Here is a 17,950-nt window from a genome sequence, read left to right on the forward strand (position 1 = left end):
TCTTGCGGTCATTTCTAACTTGTATAATTTTGACAAAATATATATTCTGGGGAGTAAAATATTGAAAGGTTTAAATATTAAGGTTTCAGTTTATTTATTCTGGAATAATTTCCTGCCTTTTTTATTATTCATAATTATGTTCAAAAGTTACAGTTTTAAGAATTAGCATTCTGTTGCTTTTTAGGCTATTTTGGAGTGTAGCTAATATTTCAGCTACATGCTAGCTGTTTTGGCTAATTTAATCTTTTTTTTAAAGTTTATTTTAGGTTGTTTTAGAGTCCGGCTAATATTTACACGCTAGCTGTTTTGGATTATTTAGACTCCATTTAGGTTTTTTAGGCTATTTTTGAAGTTTAGCTATTTTTTCAGATATATGCTAGTTGTTTTTGGCTAACCTGAGTTTTTTATTTAGTTTTTCAGGCTAATATGGCATTTATCTAATACTTTAGCTCGCTATCAACTTCAGAGTTTTCAGGAATTAGCTTTAATGATTTTAGTTAGCATCCTCACCAGCCGAATTCAGCTTAAATTTAAGAAGTTACGTTTTTTATAGTTTTAATAATGCAGTTTTCGTATGTTCAATGAATATGTATCCTGTTTGGCCCGTGACCCAAGGTGTGTTTTGGATTTTGGCCCTTTGTGATTTACTGGAATCACAATGATCAAGTTCATGGTTGAAAAGTTACAATATATTAGAAATGTAGCGTTTAAGCGTCACCGGTGACGCCTCAGGTGTTAAAGGGTTAAAGTATTCTAACTAACACAATTGTACAAGCATGCTTGTAAATGTGGCCAATTTGTCTCTGATTGCCCCATTTTTTTAATATAATAATAATAATAATAATAATTGAAAAGGTAATAAAAAAATAAATAAACTTTTTCCCTTGTTTACCTCATAGAATACACCATTTTTTATGACCCAGTTTCCTAAAGATACATCGGATTCTTGAGTTTAACTTTTCTCTGCAAATCAAATACTATCAAGGCTGCAGCTTTTATAGGATCTGCAGTCGGATAAAAAGATGTGCCGACGCTAGTAGAAACCGTCTCACTAGTTTAACCTGAATTTGGTCCTAAATAATAATGAATAAAGTGGTAACAAGTGAAAACAACGTCACACGTCGGTGCTGTAGGGCCGTGGCGGAGACGGGAACATGTCGGTGGAACTGTAGCAACTCAGAGAGGAGGAGCCGTGAAGGCTGGCGGGCAGAGGAAGGGAGACGGGCGGAGTTTCGTAGTAGGTGTGGAAGCCCAGACGTTCCCCTCCGTTGCGCATGTCCGCCGCGCGGTCGGGGCGCGGCGAGCAGGTGGGGCAGTGGTCGTGGTGAGGGCTGGTGTCCAGCTGATCCAGAGAGACGGGGGTGATGTCCGTTCCGTCCATGGCGAGGGCGTTGCAGGTGTTGCACGGGAAGTGAGAGAGGGGGTCAGCTCCTGCCACGGAGCCGACGTCCTCCTCTGATTCATTTTTCTTACAGCAGTAATACTGCAGGAGGTTAGGAGACAATGAGGAAGAGTCATTCAGACACTTTCTGTTAAAACACATTTAAAGATAAACACCTGTTTTTTTGAGGAATAAAGCTAAAAAGCTGACAGTTTTCTTGTTTAATATCAGGTAGAAAAAAAGTATATTTTACTCATCATAGTTCTTGTACTTGCAACAATAAAAAATCAGAACGCCTCATTTAGCTGCTCCCTATAACCATAAAGCGGACCTGTCAACTCTTAAGACTCATGGATATTAAAAACTCACTCCAATGAAAATCGTCTGTTTTGTGTTTTTACTATGTTCCTGCAGCATTTTTCTCATAGTAGAGAAACGAATTTACAATTCAAAACTGATTTTCTGAGTGTTTCTTAATTCAAATTGCGTTGGATTGGAAAACAAGATTCTAGAAAATGCTCAGACGAATGACGCAGCTGCTGAAATGGGCGTGGTCTAGGCTTAGGTGTGCCAGACATGAAGAGGATTTAACACTTGAATTATGATTCTGGCTCAAAACTGTACGACTGGATTGATTCAATGTTTCGTCATTACGTTAACACCGCTAATATTAGCTTGAGGCTAATATTAGAGTTCTCAGCGACAAAAGGGGAGGGGCAGGTTGCTCTGTGTCAACAGTCCTGCCCACAGCTCAGAATTGTATTTCTAATGAGCTACTATGCCTAATATTTCTTAAAAAAATGACAAAGGCTTTTTGATTTTGGCTAAAAACTGCATGGTCATAACTGAAAGATCACCGGGGACAATTTGATGATAGAACAAAATATAGTTGGAGTGGAACTTTGAAGACCCACTCTGATAAAAATTATGATGATGGAGAAACTGAAGAAAATTAAGAATAAAAAAGCATAAATCCTCCTTTTCACGTTCCAAATAAGAACTTTCTGATCCCAGAAAGCCAAAATCCCACAGACTTCTATTAAGAAGTAATCATACAGTCATTCTTGCTCTGGTGTCTCTTTTTACATGTTCTTGCTAAACCAAATTTTTTTATATATTTTTTTTTTTATTGCAAGTTATTCGAGTTATAAACTGGCCAATCAGATGCCTCATTACAAGCATGTGATACCACTGGCCCAACCTTGAACAGTTGAGACGCTTGATTGACAGATTCTCCTGAGCCCGCTTCACTAGAAGGGGTGTGGCTTTCCAAAAAGCTCACTCCTGATTAGCAAGAGCGGTTGCCATAGAAATGATGACTCAAATAGATCAAAAGATGATTAGAGGGGGACTAATGCTATAGTATACTGACCTCTTTTTTAGGTGAGAATGTGCAAAAAAAACAGATTTTGTTAGTGGAAAAAGCTACTTAAAGTAGAATGAATGACAATAAAAGAAAAGTAGTGAAAAAGTAGTTTTGCTCCTGCGTGTGAGGCGTGTTTGCTAACCCGCTCGCTGTTCAAGGCGTCACATCTGTTTAATTCTGGCAACCAAACTGTGATGTAACTGGAAGCAGCTGCATGGCAGCAGAGCAGAAAGTAAAAAAAAACACAAAACAACACGCCGTCGCCACAAGCTGGCAGGTTAAAGCGCCTTTGAAGGGACGTGAGAGAAGCGGTGGTGAAACAAGAAATCACTACATCATCTTTGGATGTGCTTTTACTTTGCTCAAAACCAGATCCCAGAAATCCCAACAAGCTTTTCAACTAATTTGTCATGACACTGGCAGATGGTTAAACTCTCTATATGTTATGCTTCGTCTTGCAGGGAATGAGAAACACGCATGCACAGTAATCTGTACCTGGAGTCTACAGTAACAGAGGACTGCCACAATGCACAGCAGTATCACAGCGGCCAGAATTCCTCCACTTATGACTATAGTTCCCGCTGACATTCGCCCAGCTCTCCATCAAACCCTTAGGGGAAACACAGAAGCAGAAAAAGGGTCATTTCAGATCTGCTTAAAACATACTTTTTAAAGGAAACCATTATTGTCTTGTGGTGTCAGCGTTTTAACAGCCATCACACGCTTGCGCTGAAGCTTGTAAGTTTCTTGAGCATCAGTGACTCGGGTAATTTTGGGGCATCCGAGTGAGCCGTAAACAAGCTGCAACGCAGAGGAGTAATGCTCTGCGACAATCAGAACCTCGTTTATTCAAAACACCGCCACACTGATGACGAGGCACGCTTAGAGGAAAATCTAATGCAAGTCAGGGCATGCGATGCACCGTGCACAACCAGATGCATTAAGTCATTATAATCCTGTTTTACACAATCTGACTAATTTCCTAGAAAAGCCAGAGCCTTTCGCTGAAACACTCTGATTCACACAGTCGTACTTTATGCTTGACAAGCATCGCAGCTCTTGTATATAGGATTTTAACCAAGACCAGAGACATTTTTTTATTAGAACAAGCAAAATGAGTGACTATGTAAAAAGTATGGGCTGCACTTCAGAGAAAAAAACTTGCCTTGAATCATCTAATAATTTAATGCCAAAGCTTAAGGCTCCACTGCGGCTGTCATTACCTGACAGTTATGAATAAAACAACAATTCCAAGCTGGTAGGGGTGTAACGAGTAATTGATGAATTAATGAAACGATGAATCAGATCAATCTAAGGGAAGTTGTTAATCAAAATTAGGCTATACCATTATAAAAATCATTTCAATATGAAATAAATTCATCATAATTGATCTTTTAGATTGAGGTTTATTTTACGATAACTTAAAAACTAAATTAAAAATCAAGCAATTATTGAACTCTGATTTGTAGAAATTTACAACGACGTGACCATTCAGTGTGGTAAAATAATGTTTAATTTGTATTATTTTGATGCAGAAGAACAGCAGTGGGGTGGACTTTATGAAACTAAAATGTGAATGGATTAGACATGAATTCTTGTTCATTTGTTTGTTCACTACCCAGGTATTTATGTCTGGTTGATTTTTGGACTAAAGATTTTCTGGACTGATTTTTAGGTCAGTGAATCGGATAATTCAAAAAACGACAAACCTGCAACCTGTCCAAGGTTAACCTAACTTTCCCCTTGCTGTGGGTGGGACGACCTTCAAAAATCTAAGTATTTTCTTTGAGCAGATAAAGATCAAATGTGCAAATATGCCAAAAACTGAACTATTTCAAAGCTTTGAGAGTAATTTAGTAAAAAAAAAAAAATTTTTTACAGAGCTTAACTTCAAGTGTATTGACTCTGTCATAATTAATAAATAAAGCATAATTACACATTATAAGGTAAAAAGCAAAGCATGCAGATTTTGTTAAAAACAATTTTTTTTTTCGTCATATAAAGAAATTAGGTAATTTATCCATTAACTAACATATTCACCTTGTGTTAGGGTAGAGATGTCTGATTATTTTAAAATTTATAGGCACCAAGAATAAATTAATAATTGATTATCATGATTTCCACAATCCGTATTTGATCCTTTTCTCAATCTAAATAAATAATAGATAAGAAAAACATACGCACACTAATATAAGGGGTTATTAATGCAGGTCAGAAGTAATGATTACCTGATAGAGGAAAGGTTTGAACTTTAAAGATCAACACTCACATTAAAGTAGAGCTGGAGATGCAGAAATGGAGGAATGGGACGAGGATGGAGACCATGGCAGGACGGTGGAGGATTGTTCTCAAAGCCACATCTCACTGGAAGCCCTGCAAGACGAAAGGAAACCGGTTGATGATCCCTGTTAATGTGTTTCTGATGACTTCGACATATTATTAATATGTATTTTTTTTAATTAAATTATGTAAAAATGACAACAAGTGTATTTTTTTTACTTTTATAAAACAAATACTGGCTTATTTTAAAAATGATGTGGAGAGCATCAATGAGGACTTTTGCTGTCTTGTGAGAGCAAAGTTTACAGAGAAATAAATATTACAGCGTTGACTTTTCATGCAGATCATTGACTGTATATGAGAACTACACTGAATTGACTCCTCCCCCTTTGTGGTCCAAACAGGAAGTACCTGCTGGTTCCAAAAAGCTAAAGTCCCATAGACATTTATCAAGAAATAAACACCTTTTACTCATTCATATATTTTAAAAATATTAGTACTGGAAAAGTTAACGGGTCAGTTAATCGAAGCAGAATTAACACGTTTATTTATTAACAACATGCAGCTGTGAAGTGAACGTAATAAAACTCTGTCTAAAATAAATGTAAACTTTTTTTAAGTTCTGTGATTGAGATTTAATTAAATTAAAGAGATAATATCACATTTATTTGTAGTTTTTGGAAAAAAGAGATTTCAATAAATACGTGGGAGTCCAAAATAAACCATTGCCAACTATCATTTGTGCACGTGAGGGAGAGACAGAGCGGGTCAAATGCAACAATGACAAACGACATCAACACAAAAACGTAAAAAATGACCGACTGAAAGAAGAACAAACATATGAGAACAACTTTCTCCAGAACAGATCATTACTGACAGAAGAAACCAGATCAGATTCGCAAATATGAGATATTTGCTTAATTTTTTTTCTTTTGCACATTATAATTAGTGTTTTAGATTGTGGTTGCAGTATCATTAAAATGTGAATAGTAAATAGTTGTTATTTTTTTGCTTTTATTAGTTATTTTGAATATTTTATCATGGGAGAAAAACAAAATCTTACACTTATAAGTAAAAAAAACTTTTTTATTATTATTTTGTGATTAAGTTTATATAGTTATTGATAAGTTAAATAAAAAACAGCAATAAAACAGAATAAAAAATACTAAGAAATGCAATTTTAATCTTAAATTTATTCATATATGACCTCAATCATGAGAAAAATGCTGCATGTTAAAAACACAATTTTCATTGTCTTTAACTGTATACATTTTTTGGACAAACAGCAAATATAAGAGCATAAAAAGCTGCTGTGCTGTTGAGCTTCTCCCTGACAGCTCCCTCCTGCAGTATCTACGACTACGTCATTGCACTAAATTATACACACTGGTGCCTCGATCATTTTAAAAGCGACCAGCTCTCCAGTTTTCTCTTCACCTTACGTCATTTGCCCCCCCCCCTCCTTATTTTCCTCATCTCTTTGTTTCTCATTCATTTGATCTTTTCCAACCACACACTCCACTTTCAGCCCACTGTACATAATTTCTCTTCCGGCCCATCGCTTTAAATCCAGGACTTGTGTAATAAACGACGCAGCACAATTATGCAAAATTCATGATATCATGATGACATACACGGACAGAGCCGTGGAACCTTTTTAGGACTCAAAACCAGTGACTAAATTGCATTCAAATTATGCGAGAACGGAAGCACGGAGGTACGAGCTCGGATTGGAGAGTTTCCAGCAGACCGGAGAGACGAAGATCCCAAACGACAGAAGAAGGAAGATTAATCTCTGACGCTGTCGGAGCATTTCATCCGGCGTGTTTGACTCGAAAAAAGGGGCTCAGAGCTGACTGACTCGACTAGAAAGCACATGGGAGTGAAATCTGAGCAAACACACATGCAGATATGAAGCGGAGAGATCTGCAGAAATCCCACCAGTTGATGAAGTGCAGAAAGCGACTCAGAGGAGTGAATCTTTAAACCTTAGGATCAATAAATGCACTGGTTCCACAGCACACGTGGATTAAATATGAAAAGTGCATCATAGGCCGAGTAAGGCAGGAATTGTGAAAAAATAGGAGCAAAGAAATTTTCCTGATTATTGCATAGTCATGACAACTATAGTGTGTATTTTTTGTCTAATATAAATCAATATCAATCTTTTCAAACAGACTTTTTTTCCTAAATAGATACAATTCAGATATATGTTATTCATTTAGCACTTAAATGATAATGAAAATGTCTTTTATTTATTGTTCTAAGCAGCAAAAATAAAAGAACTTTGACATGATAGCTTTAAGCTATAAGCGTTCCTGGCTGTAGTTCATCTTCAATCAATTGTTATTGCCTCAATATGGTAGAAACAAGCTTGAGATTAGACATTTTTTTTGTATCACATGCTCATAAAAAAGAAGAAAAACTGACCAAGTTTGCCAAAAAATGATTATTTACTTCCCAATTGATTTTTATATGTTTTTACCAACATTATCTTGTTAGTATATGTGTTCTTCAGAATCAGAAACGTTTATTGTCATTGCACATGGGGATACAATGAAATTGCAGCAGCCTTGGACATAAGAAGTTAAAAAATAATAATTATAATAATAAAATAGAATAAAAAATAGAAATGCTGTATTTACAACTCTTGACTCTTATATCTAGATCGACGTTTCAATATGTATCTGTATCCTTTACATCCTCAGGTGGACTTAGTGTTCATACCATTCAGTACAAGCTGTGTTCAAACTTTGGAGGTTTGTTTTTGTGTTGTTTTGTGTACTGTAAACAAACTATTTTGTGCTATTTGCACAAAAAAAGTTTTTCTTCTAGCAACTCAACTATAAGCCCATTTTTTTCAGGCGCCTCCTTATTGTATATCTTGAAACATCCACACCACAGTTTTTCCAGAGAGTCCAGAATTGTGGCTGGAGTCATTTGTGAGTTCATTCCTTCTGGCAGTTTCTGTTGATGTACCGGACTGGTGTTTGGATTTTAACAGAAACTCTCACTTTCCACTAGTTAGTCAAAGTTTGGACACTGCTGACTGGCATTCTCAGCTCCTTGGATATTTCCTTTTTTGTACTACCTGATTACCTTTTCCCATAGATTTTTTTAGCCTTCCGTATGACTCAGGATCCAGAAATGTCAGGGCAGCACTAGATTAAGGTGCTCGTTGGGTGCCCGAGTCACAGGTGAGGACAGTTACCTTTCCCCATAGATCTTTTGACAGCTCTTTAGCTTTCCCCATAGATCAGAATCCAGAAACCTCAGTGCAGCACTGGATGAAGGATGAAAGGTTGTGTTGGGAGTCCAGAGACTCTTTGTGTGCACACATTGATTGCAGGTAAACGAGTCTCAGGTGAGGATGGTTACCTTTAGCTGTCATTCAAAATCAGCTTCTATTCATGTTTTCTTAACAAAGTCATCAGGGTATATAAACTTTTGAACAGGGTAAGTTGGGAAATTTCTAGTTATGATATAAAGATAGAGTTTTTTTGACAGACAAATTGTTTCACTAAACCACTATGAGTGGAAAAAATGTTCTTGTGTTATCATTCAACCAATCTGGGATTTTTTAAAGTGTTTATTCCTCTCTCATATTTTCCTTCCAACCGAGAGTTCTTCTCTCCTAATAGAACTGAAACGTGTTTAGTCTCATTTCTCTTTGTTAAAAGGCTGCTTCACATCTTTGTGAAAGCAAAAACCAAACTTAAAAAAAATCACATATTTATAAAAATGTGTGAGTTTTTTATTTATTTATTTTTTTTATGCGTCTGTCTTGCACCAACCAACAACTGGAGTCAGATGTGTGAAACATAAAAACTGCCAATAAACATTTTTCCTGCTCGTAAACTGCTGTTCGTGAAGGAAGAATGTGTGGTAGCGTGCGCTCCCCTTCAGTCCACAAACACAGTTCTCTGTGTTTTAAGCCTGAATTTAGGAAAATAAAAATAATAAAAAATGTGATGGAAGAATTCCAATTTCCATTTGATTCCCTTTTTAACCCTCATCCTTTTGTATCGTCCCTAAAGCTCCAATCAAATGCAAATCAGAAAAACAAAAATACAGAAATTCATCTGTAAAGTAAACTGCCTAAAACTCTGGACGGTGATTATGATGCAGAACTGAACCATCTTCTGCTGAAGGATATTCTCTATTTTTCTCCCTAAAAAGCCGTTTTTATAACATGATCAACTTTCATTTTTGCTCGTTCGAGTCCTTTAAAATATTCTAAAGTTGACGGAACAAAAGACTGTGAGACAAGCATCCGATATGTGTTTGCTTCAAACATCAGTCACTTTACAAGTCAGCTTTGAAGAGTTTAAGGACAAGGGAACTGAAATTTTAATGGGACCCTAAAGGCATAACAAAACTTTTTTCTATCCAAGTGTTTTCTATCTGTGTTTGTTATACAATCCTCATAAAAGATAAAATCATTTAATATGAATATAAAAATGTGTCTCATATTTCCCCTCCAATCTTGTGTTAATGACATTTTTATTAATCTTTTTCACATGAAAGGACACATTCCAGGAAAAATTGTAAAAATGTTTTTTGCTGTTTAGACAAAATCAACCATCTGCTGTTAATTTGATCAACTTTGGCCCTTTAAATATCACTGTGTTGGGGGGGAGGATTCACTAACATTTTTTATTAAGAATCTAGGCTGCCACAAACGATTATTTTAATTTTTCTGATTAGTCGACTAATCGTGGCAGCCTTATTAGGAATTAAAATGAAAATTTGGTTTTATAATTTGGAATATGTTGATTTATAAATACGTAAATGTTTGGCTAATTTCTGAACAAATCCCATTACCATTATTATCATGCTGAGATTATTATAATCCTGCTCTTTAAAATCTCTACAACTGGTTCAACATTCTGTGGCAAAGCTTTTAAGAGGAGCCAATAAACGGGCACACAAACATAACTCCATGACTGTCCTCTTTACATTGGCTCCCAGTTAAATTTAGAATTGACTTTAATATTTTACTTGTAGTTTTTAAAGCCTTGCATGGACAAACTCTCTCCAACCAAAACAAATTCCAAAACCAGAGGAGACGTTTCAAACTCCTCGTCTTTGGAATGACCTCCGTTAGTCAGTACGACACAACAACTGTTTTACAAGACTTTAAAAGTGTTTTAGGTAACTATTTTTATCTTTTATTGCGTCTTACCTTGCTTTTATTGGCTTTTATTTATTTGTCTGCAATATGTGACTGATTGTAATTTATTGTTTTTTCTTTTGTGAAGCACTTTGTGTTTTTAATCTGGGAAAGGTGCTTTAAACCATCTGATCTTTAGCACAGCAGACACAAATCTAATGATGGAACAAGGATACAAAACACACACAAATATTTTAAAATGTAATTTTACATCCATATTAACAAACTCTAAGGCTATCATTTTTAATTTTGGAAATAAAAGGTTCAAAACTTTATAGTTTTGGCTTAACAGCAACAATAACAAAGAGTGGGGACATCTGGTGGCCAATTGGTGCCATAGCAGCTTTTCAGGAAAAGACAAAAAACACTAAATTAACATAAAAAAAGCTATTTTTTTTTAAAATAAATTCAAACTATTTAATGTCTTTTTTTAATAAAAGACACATTTTAATGAAAAAACATTTAAAACCTACAGCAGAGTTCTTTTACATGAAAATGTCAATGGAAATGTAGAAAAGCAACATTATTAATTCACATTTTGGAGCTAAAAAAGCTAAACTAAATATACTTTCTGCAGCAGTCTTTTGCTGTTGTTGTTCAGAAACACCAAAAACTGTGAAAACAGAAACTGTCACAATATATTATTGTATTAATCAAAAGAAATAATTAAAGAAAACTGCATGTTTTTCATTTTCGGCAAAGGGAACAAAAAAGTAGTTCTGGTCATAGTACCACAACAATTTCCAGTTACAATTTTGCATCCTTGAGGTTTAATAAAGTAACATTCAAAACAACCACTTTTATGTTGCTTTTCCGGTTAAGAAAAGGTATATAATTTAAATTTACTCTGAAAAATGACAGTCTTATTATGTTTAAATGTATTAGTCAGATGAAGTCTAATTACAATCATTATTTATTTGTGATTTGTATTATTTTCTTCCCTACAGTGTCTAAACTCCTTGACAAAAAGCCCATAAAAGCCTCCATTGCTGAGATGATTAAGCCTTTGTGCAAGTTAACACCAAATCCTCTTATTTTGACCTCCATGCTGTCAGAGAGCTGAGAGGTGGAGAGGTTTGACTCTTCACTTACAGACCTATATTTAGCAGTTTTGTCATCTCTCGTCGAAGTGAAAAGCAGGAGATGAGAGGCGGCAGAGAGAGGTGTCACATTTTAATTTGCTCTCTCAGTGGGGAATGAAATCAGTCGGCTTACCACACAAAAAAAAACAAAAAAAAAAAACCTCGCACTCAGCAGCACACACTTCAACAGATCCCCGATCGAACAAAGCGGAGGTATAAACACCGCCTCCCTCACATGAGGGACGAGGAACGTGTTTTAAATTGGGAGCTTCTTCTTCTTCTGCTTCTTCTTCTTCACCCACGGTACGCCTGAGCGAGGAAATTAGAGGCGCCTTTGAAATCAAAACTTAATGAGAAAAGCTGCATTTTGACGTTTGTTTTTTATTTTATTTTCGTGCGATATTCTCATTTGATCTTTTGCTGAAAGTTAAATTCACCTGTTTATTCCACAAACAGCAGCAGCATAAATAAGAAGTGAGGAAACAATTTATTTCACTTATTATGAGGAAATCCCCCAGCGTGAACTTCAGCACTTTCAATTGGTTCTCTAGATAAAAAGCAAATGAAGCTTCCAGCAACCCTACCACTTTACTGTAATCATCCCTAAATAGTTTTGAAAATAAAAGTGAGGATTTGAGGTAGCCTTTATGCAATGAAGTCTAAATGCTGAAACCTTTGGGTGTTGTGATATTTCTGGTTAATGGAGAAACTCGTGTGCATGAATGCATTGGTTGTTGTGATACACAAAGATGGAGACATGTGAGCTTAGTGTTACAGTTAAGCTAAAAAGTAAATGTTTGGATTTCAAAGATGGAGTCAAACAGGTTCAGAAGTTGTCAAATAAGTAGCAATTAATTTACTTAATTTATATTCCTACAATCCAAACAGATCAATCTATGAATAATGTTCTAATAATGTTTCATTTGACGTTTTTGATGTAAAAAACAACAACAGTGTTGAAGTTTATGACACTAAAATGTGAATGGATTTGACTTTAATACTTGTTTTAAAAAAAAAAATAAGAAAGAAAATTTACGACATTAAATGTAGTAAATTTACGTTTTTTTTATAAAGTTACAACTTTTTAAAATAATTTTTCAATACAATAAAATCTTAATTCAGCATTTAACTTTTGAAGTCACCAATATATGGCTATATTCTCATAATTGAAAGTTATGACTTTTTTTCTCTTTAATTTTACTTTTTTCTTGCAAATGTATAATTTTTTTCTCATAAATGTATGACTTTTTTTTCTTGTAAATTGAGTACTTTTTTCTGGTAAAGTGACGTGCTTTAAAGTTGTAGATTTACACGATTTAAAACACATACATTCATTAGTTTAAAACACATAGATTTTCGATAAAGTCTTATTTTAGTCAACGACTTTTAAAGTCAAATATATGACATTGTTCTCATAAATTAACAGTCAAAACTTTTTTTCTTTTAAATTTAGTGTTTTAAAGTCGTATATTTATGACTTTTAAAGTAATACATTTACGACTGTCAAACATGTAAATATACAAGAATATACAAGACTTTTAAAGTCAAAAATATACAACTTTACTATCACAATTTAACAGCCACAACTTTTTTTCTTGTAAATGTATGAATTTAAAGTATAAATTTAAAATATTCTTCTTGTTTGTAAAATGGCCCCAATACTCAGTCACACAAACACCATCAAGCCAGGAAGATTCTAGTCTCTACCAAGGAATATTTCCAGGTTTTCTTTAGAGCAGAAGATTATAATCTTAAATCTAAACCATATTCCTGAACGTTTGCAGTTATAATATTAAAAAAAATTCTCTGAGAAGCGAAAGAAGAAAAAAATCCACAAAAAATGGCAGCAAATCACAGAGCTAAAGGTCGACTTTATGAATTCTGGGAAAAGTAATATCTGTAATTATAAGTTACAAACTGGAATATGATCATCTGTAAAAAAATAAATAAAATAGTTAAGTACAGCATAATAATGGTGGGATTATTTAACTTTCCTTCTGCCCACTCCCTTTCAAGAAATTAATTTAACTCTATCACAAACTTCACATCTTATGGATTCATGTGTCATGTATTGCATGTAAAAGTACAAATGTTTATGTTTATGATCAAGAGTAATTATAGTGACATCATTTACATGTTTTGTGAATAAAGCAGTGTTTTTCTTTAACTTTTAGTTTTTTTTTTTTCTTTTTTTTTGTCATCCACAATTTGATATTTTTATGTATAGACGTACATTTCTTTTGTTTGTCTTTTTTTTTGTTTTGACTGTATTAAACAAACCAATTCCAACAAGGATAAATATATTTTAAATATTTTTTTTTATTTTGAAGAGAAGATTCCTCACTGCCTCATTTGTGTGAATTTTCTGCAGCAGCACATTTCTTGGTAAAGAGACTCATGAAACTCTCCCTAAATTCCCTTAGTGATAAATTAATCCCAAAGTGGTGACATTTCATTATTTTATTTGTTTGCTGCAAACTTTTGAGAGCAACAAATAAAAAAAACCCAAAACATTCAAGATTGGCTGTAAATGAAGCCACAAATAAGTGTCCAATACTGAGGAGGCTGCAGCAAAAACAAAGTAAACTATTTCATTAAAAAAAAAAAAAAATTCTGGACTCAGTTTTGCATAAGGAAGAAGAAAGGAGTAGAGAGTTTGAACTGACTGTGACATAAAAGAATGAATTTTTTGCCTTGTTGGTGTCAAAGATCTGGTGGTGCAACATGCTTTGAATGAAAGCAAGATGTTGTCTCAGTGTGAGCAGAGCTGTCGTGGGGAGCAGCCTTCAAAGTCAGCCTCCGAACAAAGCCTCTTTGTTCAGTTATTGAGAGTGTTTTGGTGTGTTCGCGTGTTTATCAAACCCAAATGCTTTTTTTTTTTTTTTTTTTTCCTGCTGCGACCTTTATGTGTGCCTGTGCCTCACTGAACAATAAATCATCTTTTGACCGGGAAAAACATGCAAACTGTGCATACCTGACTGATTCTGCTTTCCTTAAAGTCCCACTCCAATGATCTGTCGTAGAAGCCTTTTCTAATGATAGCCAAAATAAAAAATGCTTCGCTTTAGTTTCTGCAGAGCGGCAGGAGTTCATCAGAAATTATTCTACACATTGGATCAATTCTGTAATTTTTTTACACTTAAAATATTAGTTTTTATCAAATTGAATGTTTAAGTTCAGTAAACTATCAACTCAAAGTTGTAATTTGATGAAAACTAATACTTTAAATGTAAAAAATTACAGAACTTTTGTTAATTGATCAAATGTTTCTCTTTTTTCAGCACAAGAGGTGTGGACAGGACCGCACTTCCCATCATCCCTTTGTTTAGCTAGCTTACAGCCCCTCACAACTCCAACCTAACATTAGCGGTGCAACAAAAATGGTGAACGCCATCCGGTCGTACAGTTTTGAGCCATCAGACGAGGAAAACAAAGACACACATAGGGCTGGGTGATAAAACGATATATCAAGATAGAACTTTTTCCCAAAAGAAGAATGAGTCTATCACAACAGACTTTTATTTTGAAGGGTCCAACACCTCCGCGGTCACTTCCTCTAATCCTCTTCATGTAACGTTTAGTTTTAGCAGATGAAGCAGCGGAAAATTTGACGATTTTTAACGGGATCCAGTCAGAACTGGAAGACAGATCTGCTGAACTTATATCAAGTTTAATAAAAAGTGTCGATTTTGGTGACCGCAATGTAGCATAGCAAGATGCTAATGCTAATTAGCTGTTCTGTGTGATCATGCACCAGTTTTAAGACGAGAAATATTGTAATTGACTGGACTTTAAGGTGGAAAAATACAACAGAATTATTTGGTAGGACATACATACACAAAAGATTTTGATATAATGACAGATTTAAATCTACTGTGTATTAGCAGCGGGTGTTAGATGAAAAACTGCTACCTGTGATGTTGTGATAGCCCCGCCTCCTTCCCTCGAGAGAGAGCTCCAGCTTTAATAAAAATGATTCTTAACGACAATATTTCAAATCTTTATGTTTTAAGGCTTGTTTTTGGTATGATTTAATATAAAATATAATCACTCAGAGACATAGTAAACAGTTTACAGTTAGATGACAAATAATAAATGTTCATGCCATTTATAAGTGCAATTTTCTTTAAAAAAAAATCAGAAAAAAAGTTTCAAAAGTAAAATGTCTAACGTATTTCTGAATAAAATATTGTTTTAATTTTATGCTTGTTCTGTAAAGCCTAAAAACATAAGAATTTATTTGTAGATTCAATGCTTTGTTTTTAAATTAAACTTATAAAACAGTTTAGTGGTACATTTTACTTATGTCCTCTTGAAACTTGAAAGCTTTTGGATTAATTTAAGTTTATATATATACAGTATGTGTCTTTTCTTAGTTATCTGAAAAAGCAGTTGCATCATTTTTGAATGCATCTGTGATGTTGAAAGTATAAGAAATAAATACTTAAATCTAAACGACCTGCTGATGATTATACGTTTCTTTTTTTGTGTTGCGGAGCATTCGAATTTGACAAATATTGTTATTTGGTTTATATTGTGATATATATTGTTATTGTCCAATATGAAAAAAAAACAATATCGTGATATAAAAAATGACATATCCTAGACATACATGGATCTAGTCCAGGCATCTGCAACCTTCGGTTCTGGAGATTTTTTTAGTGGTTTTTGAGCTGAAAAGATGAAGAAATGTGAATGAATTCTTCAAAATGATGCAAACAGATGAGTTTACATCTAAAAGAGGTACAGTGAGAGCATTCGAGATACAGCAGCAGCAGGAGACAGGGACAGTACCCGTCGTACCCATTCCTAAATAATGATCTTTGGTTAAGGTGAGCGCCCACCCTGCACTGAAAATCACAGCCAGTCTGTGCAAAATTCAAAGCCCGAGGGCTTTAATTATTCAAGTTTTGCTCCTTTAACAATATTTTTCCATCATAAGGCAATCTAGCCAGGTAGTAATATGTGGACTTTGCTGCCTCCCCCACATCTGAGAGCACTCATCTCAGCGTGTGAGGAGAGGAACACATCCACATCTGAGACAGAAACACCAGAGAAAAGTGGAAAAGAGGCGGCGAGAGTGAGGGGGAGAAAAAATAAAAAATGATGAAAGTGATGAGAGTCAAACACTGTAAACGGATGCAGCTTTCTTTTTTTTTCTTCTTTTTTTGCTGGTGTGGTCCATGTTTTCAGGGCAGCTTCAGCAAAGCTGGATGAATGTCAGCAGGTTAAAAGGGCGACATAATCGTAATTCATCTTAAATGATTCATTTGGATTCATTCTACACCCGAAGAGGGCCAATTTAGAGCAAAAAAACACTTCAAATTAAAGGAGCTGCGGTTATTTAAAATGACAGTGTGAATGTAGAGGATGCATTATAAAAAAGATGCTGACTTTAATCCTTTTAAGCCTGGAAAAACAGCACTTTCATAAAGAAACAAAGGAAAAAACCTACCTGTAGAAGTCACCATCTGGGAAGGATGCTCATGCTGGCTGTGCAACAAAACCCTCTGTTGAAAGGAAAAGAAGGTTACTTCTGTTTTATAATTCCCTTCTTTGCACTTTAAGATGACCTTCTATAATGTAATCCTATAGAAAAGGCCAATGAGATATAATAAACTTTTATAGAATGGCTTATAACTTGCAATTAAAATGAAAATAATCTTAAATCTGTGTCTTCAATGATTGGCTACATGTTAATTAAGAAAAATCAATTTAAAAAAAGAACTGAAATACCGTTTATCTTCCAGGTTCTTCTCTCCTCCTTCCAGAAATCTCCAACATTAAAGGAGGACGAGGCTCCTGAACCTCCTGCAGCTCCGGTCACCAATCAAAGGCGCTCGGTTTCCATTTCCGTCTATTTCCGCCGTCGTTCGGGTCCTCTTTCCGAACCGCGGAGCCACAGCGAGGCGTCAGTGCGGCTCTGAGGGGGAACCCGCGCGCATCCTGTCCGCGTGCCGCGCGCGGAGTGAGGCGAAGGCGCAGTCCGGAGGCTGACACGCCGAACTCGGTTCAGCGCATCCTCAGCTGGGGGCTCACTGAGGGGGGGCGCCTGGGGTCTGGGTGGGGCGGAAGAAAAGGTTTTAATTGTAACCTATTTATGGGGTCACATTAGGATCAGATTTGAGTGGATAAAAAACAGAGAATTACAGAAAATTAAAAAAATATATAATTGTAAATTTGAAAATAATAAAAATATTTAAAAAATATAGAACATTGTTCACATTTTGCCTAATTTTATGTGTGGGCGGGGCTGTGTGCTCATTGGCTACTGGCCTATTTCTTTAAAGATTTCTTCCTTTTTTCTCCAAATATTCAATATTTCCCTCAACTTTAAAACTGATAAAAATAAAAAACAACTGAAAAAAACTCAAGTTTTTTAATTTTTTTCTTCCAATTTACAAGGTTGGTTTTTAAATTGCATCGACTTTAAATTTATCTTAATTTGACCCCATACCGACTAATCATATAAAGTGCATACATTTTATGATGCTCCTTTGGTTAGAATCAGGAGAAATGGAGAACATATTGTTTCAGTGTGTGTATGTGTGTAAAATCCACAGAATTTTTTGGGGAAAAAACCCCCACAGAATTAAATAATAAATAACATATAATAATAATATTTCTATACCAAATGTGTGAAATCTAATGGTGTGAACAATCTTGAA

At 35.0% G+C, this 17,950-nt stretch overlaps 1 protein-coding gene across 1 annotated transcript; it reads right to left on the bottom strand.

The window, feature by feature from the left end:
• Positions 1-374: 374 nt before the first annotated feature.
• On the bottom strand, positions 375-17,616 carry LOC112146765 (protein FAM163A). The gene is made up of 5 exons (XM_024272758.2): positions 17,019-17,616; positions 16,738-16,792; positions 5,017-5,120; positions 3,243-3,357; positions 375-1,483 (listed from the first exon to the last, which is right to left on the bottom strand). The coding sequence occupies exons 4-5, from the start codon at positions 3,333-3,335 to the stop codon at positions 1,115-1,117; spliced, it is 462 nt and encodes a 153-aa protein (XP_024128526.1). The 5' UTR covers positions 3,336-3,357; positions 5,017-5,120; positions 16,738-16,792; positions 17,019-17,616; the 3' UTR covers positions 375-1,114.
• Between the last annotated feature and the right edge of the window lie 334 nt (positions 17,617-17,950).

This window comes from Oryzias melastigma, linkage group LG22 (genome assembly GCF_002922805.2).
Source record: "Oryzias melastigma strain HK-1 linkage group LG22, ASM292280v2, whole genome shotgun sequence".
Classification (NCBI taxonomy): domain Eukaryota; kingdom Metazoa; phylum Chordata; class Actinopteri; order Beloniformes; family Adrianichthyidae; genus Oryzias; species Oryzias melastigma.

Excerpts from the sequence above, each read along its gene's own strand:
- LOC112146765 (XM_024272758.2), bottom strand. The coding sequence starts at position 3,335 with ATGTCAGCGGGAACTATAGTCATAAGTGGAGGAATTCTGGCCGCTGTG. Across the intron at positions 1,484-3,242 it reads TCTGTTACTGTAGACTCCAG|TATTACTGCTGTAAGAAAAA; the intron begins GTACAGATTACT and ends AACCTCCTGCAG.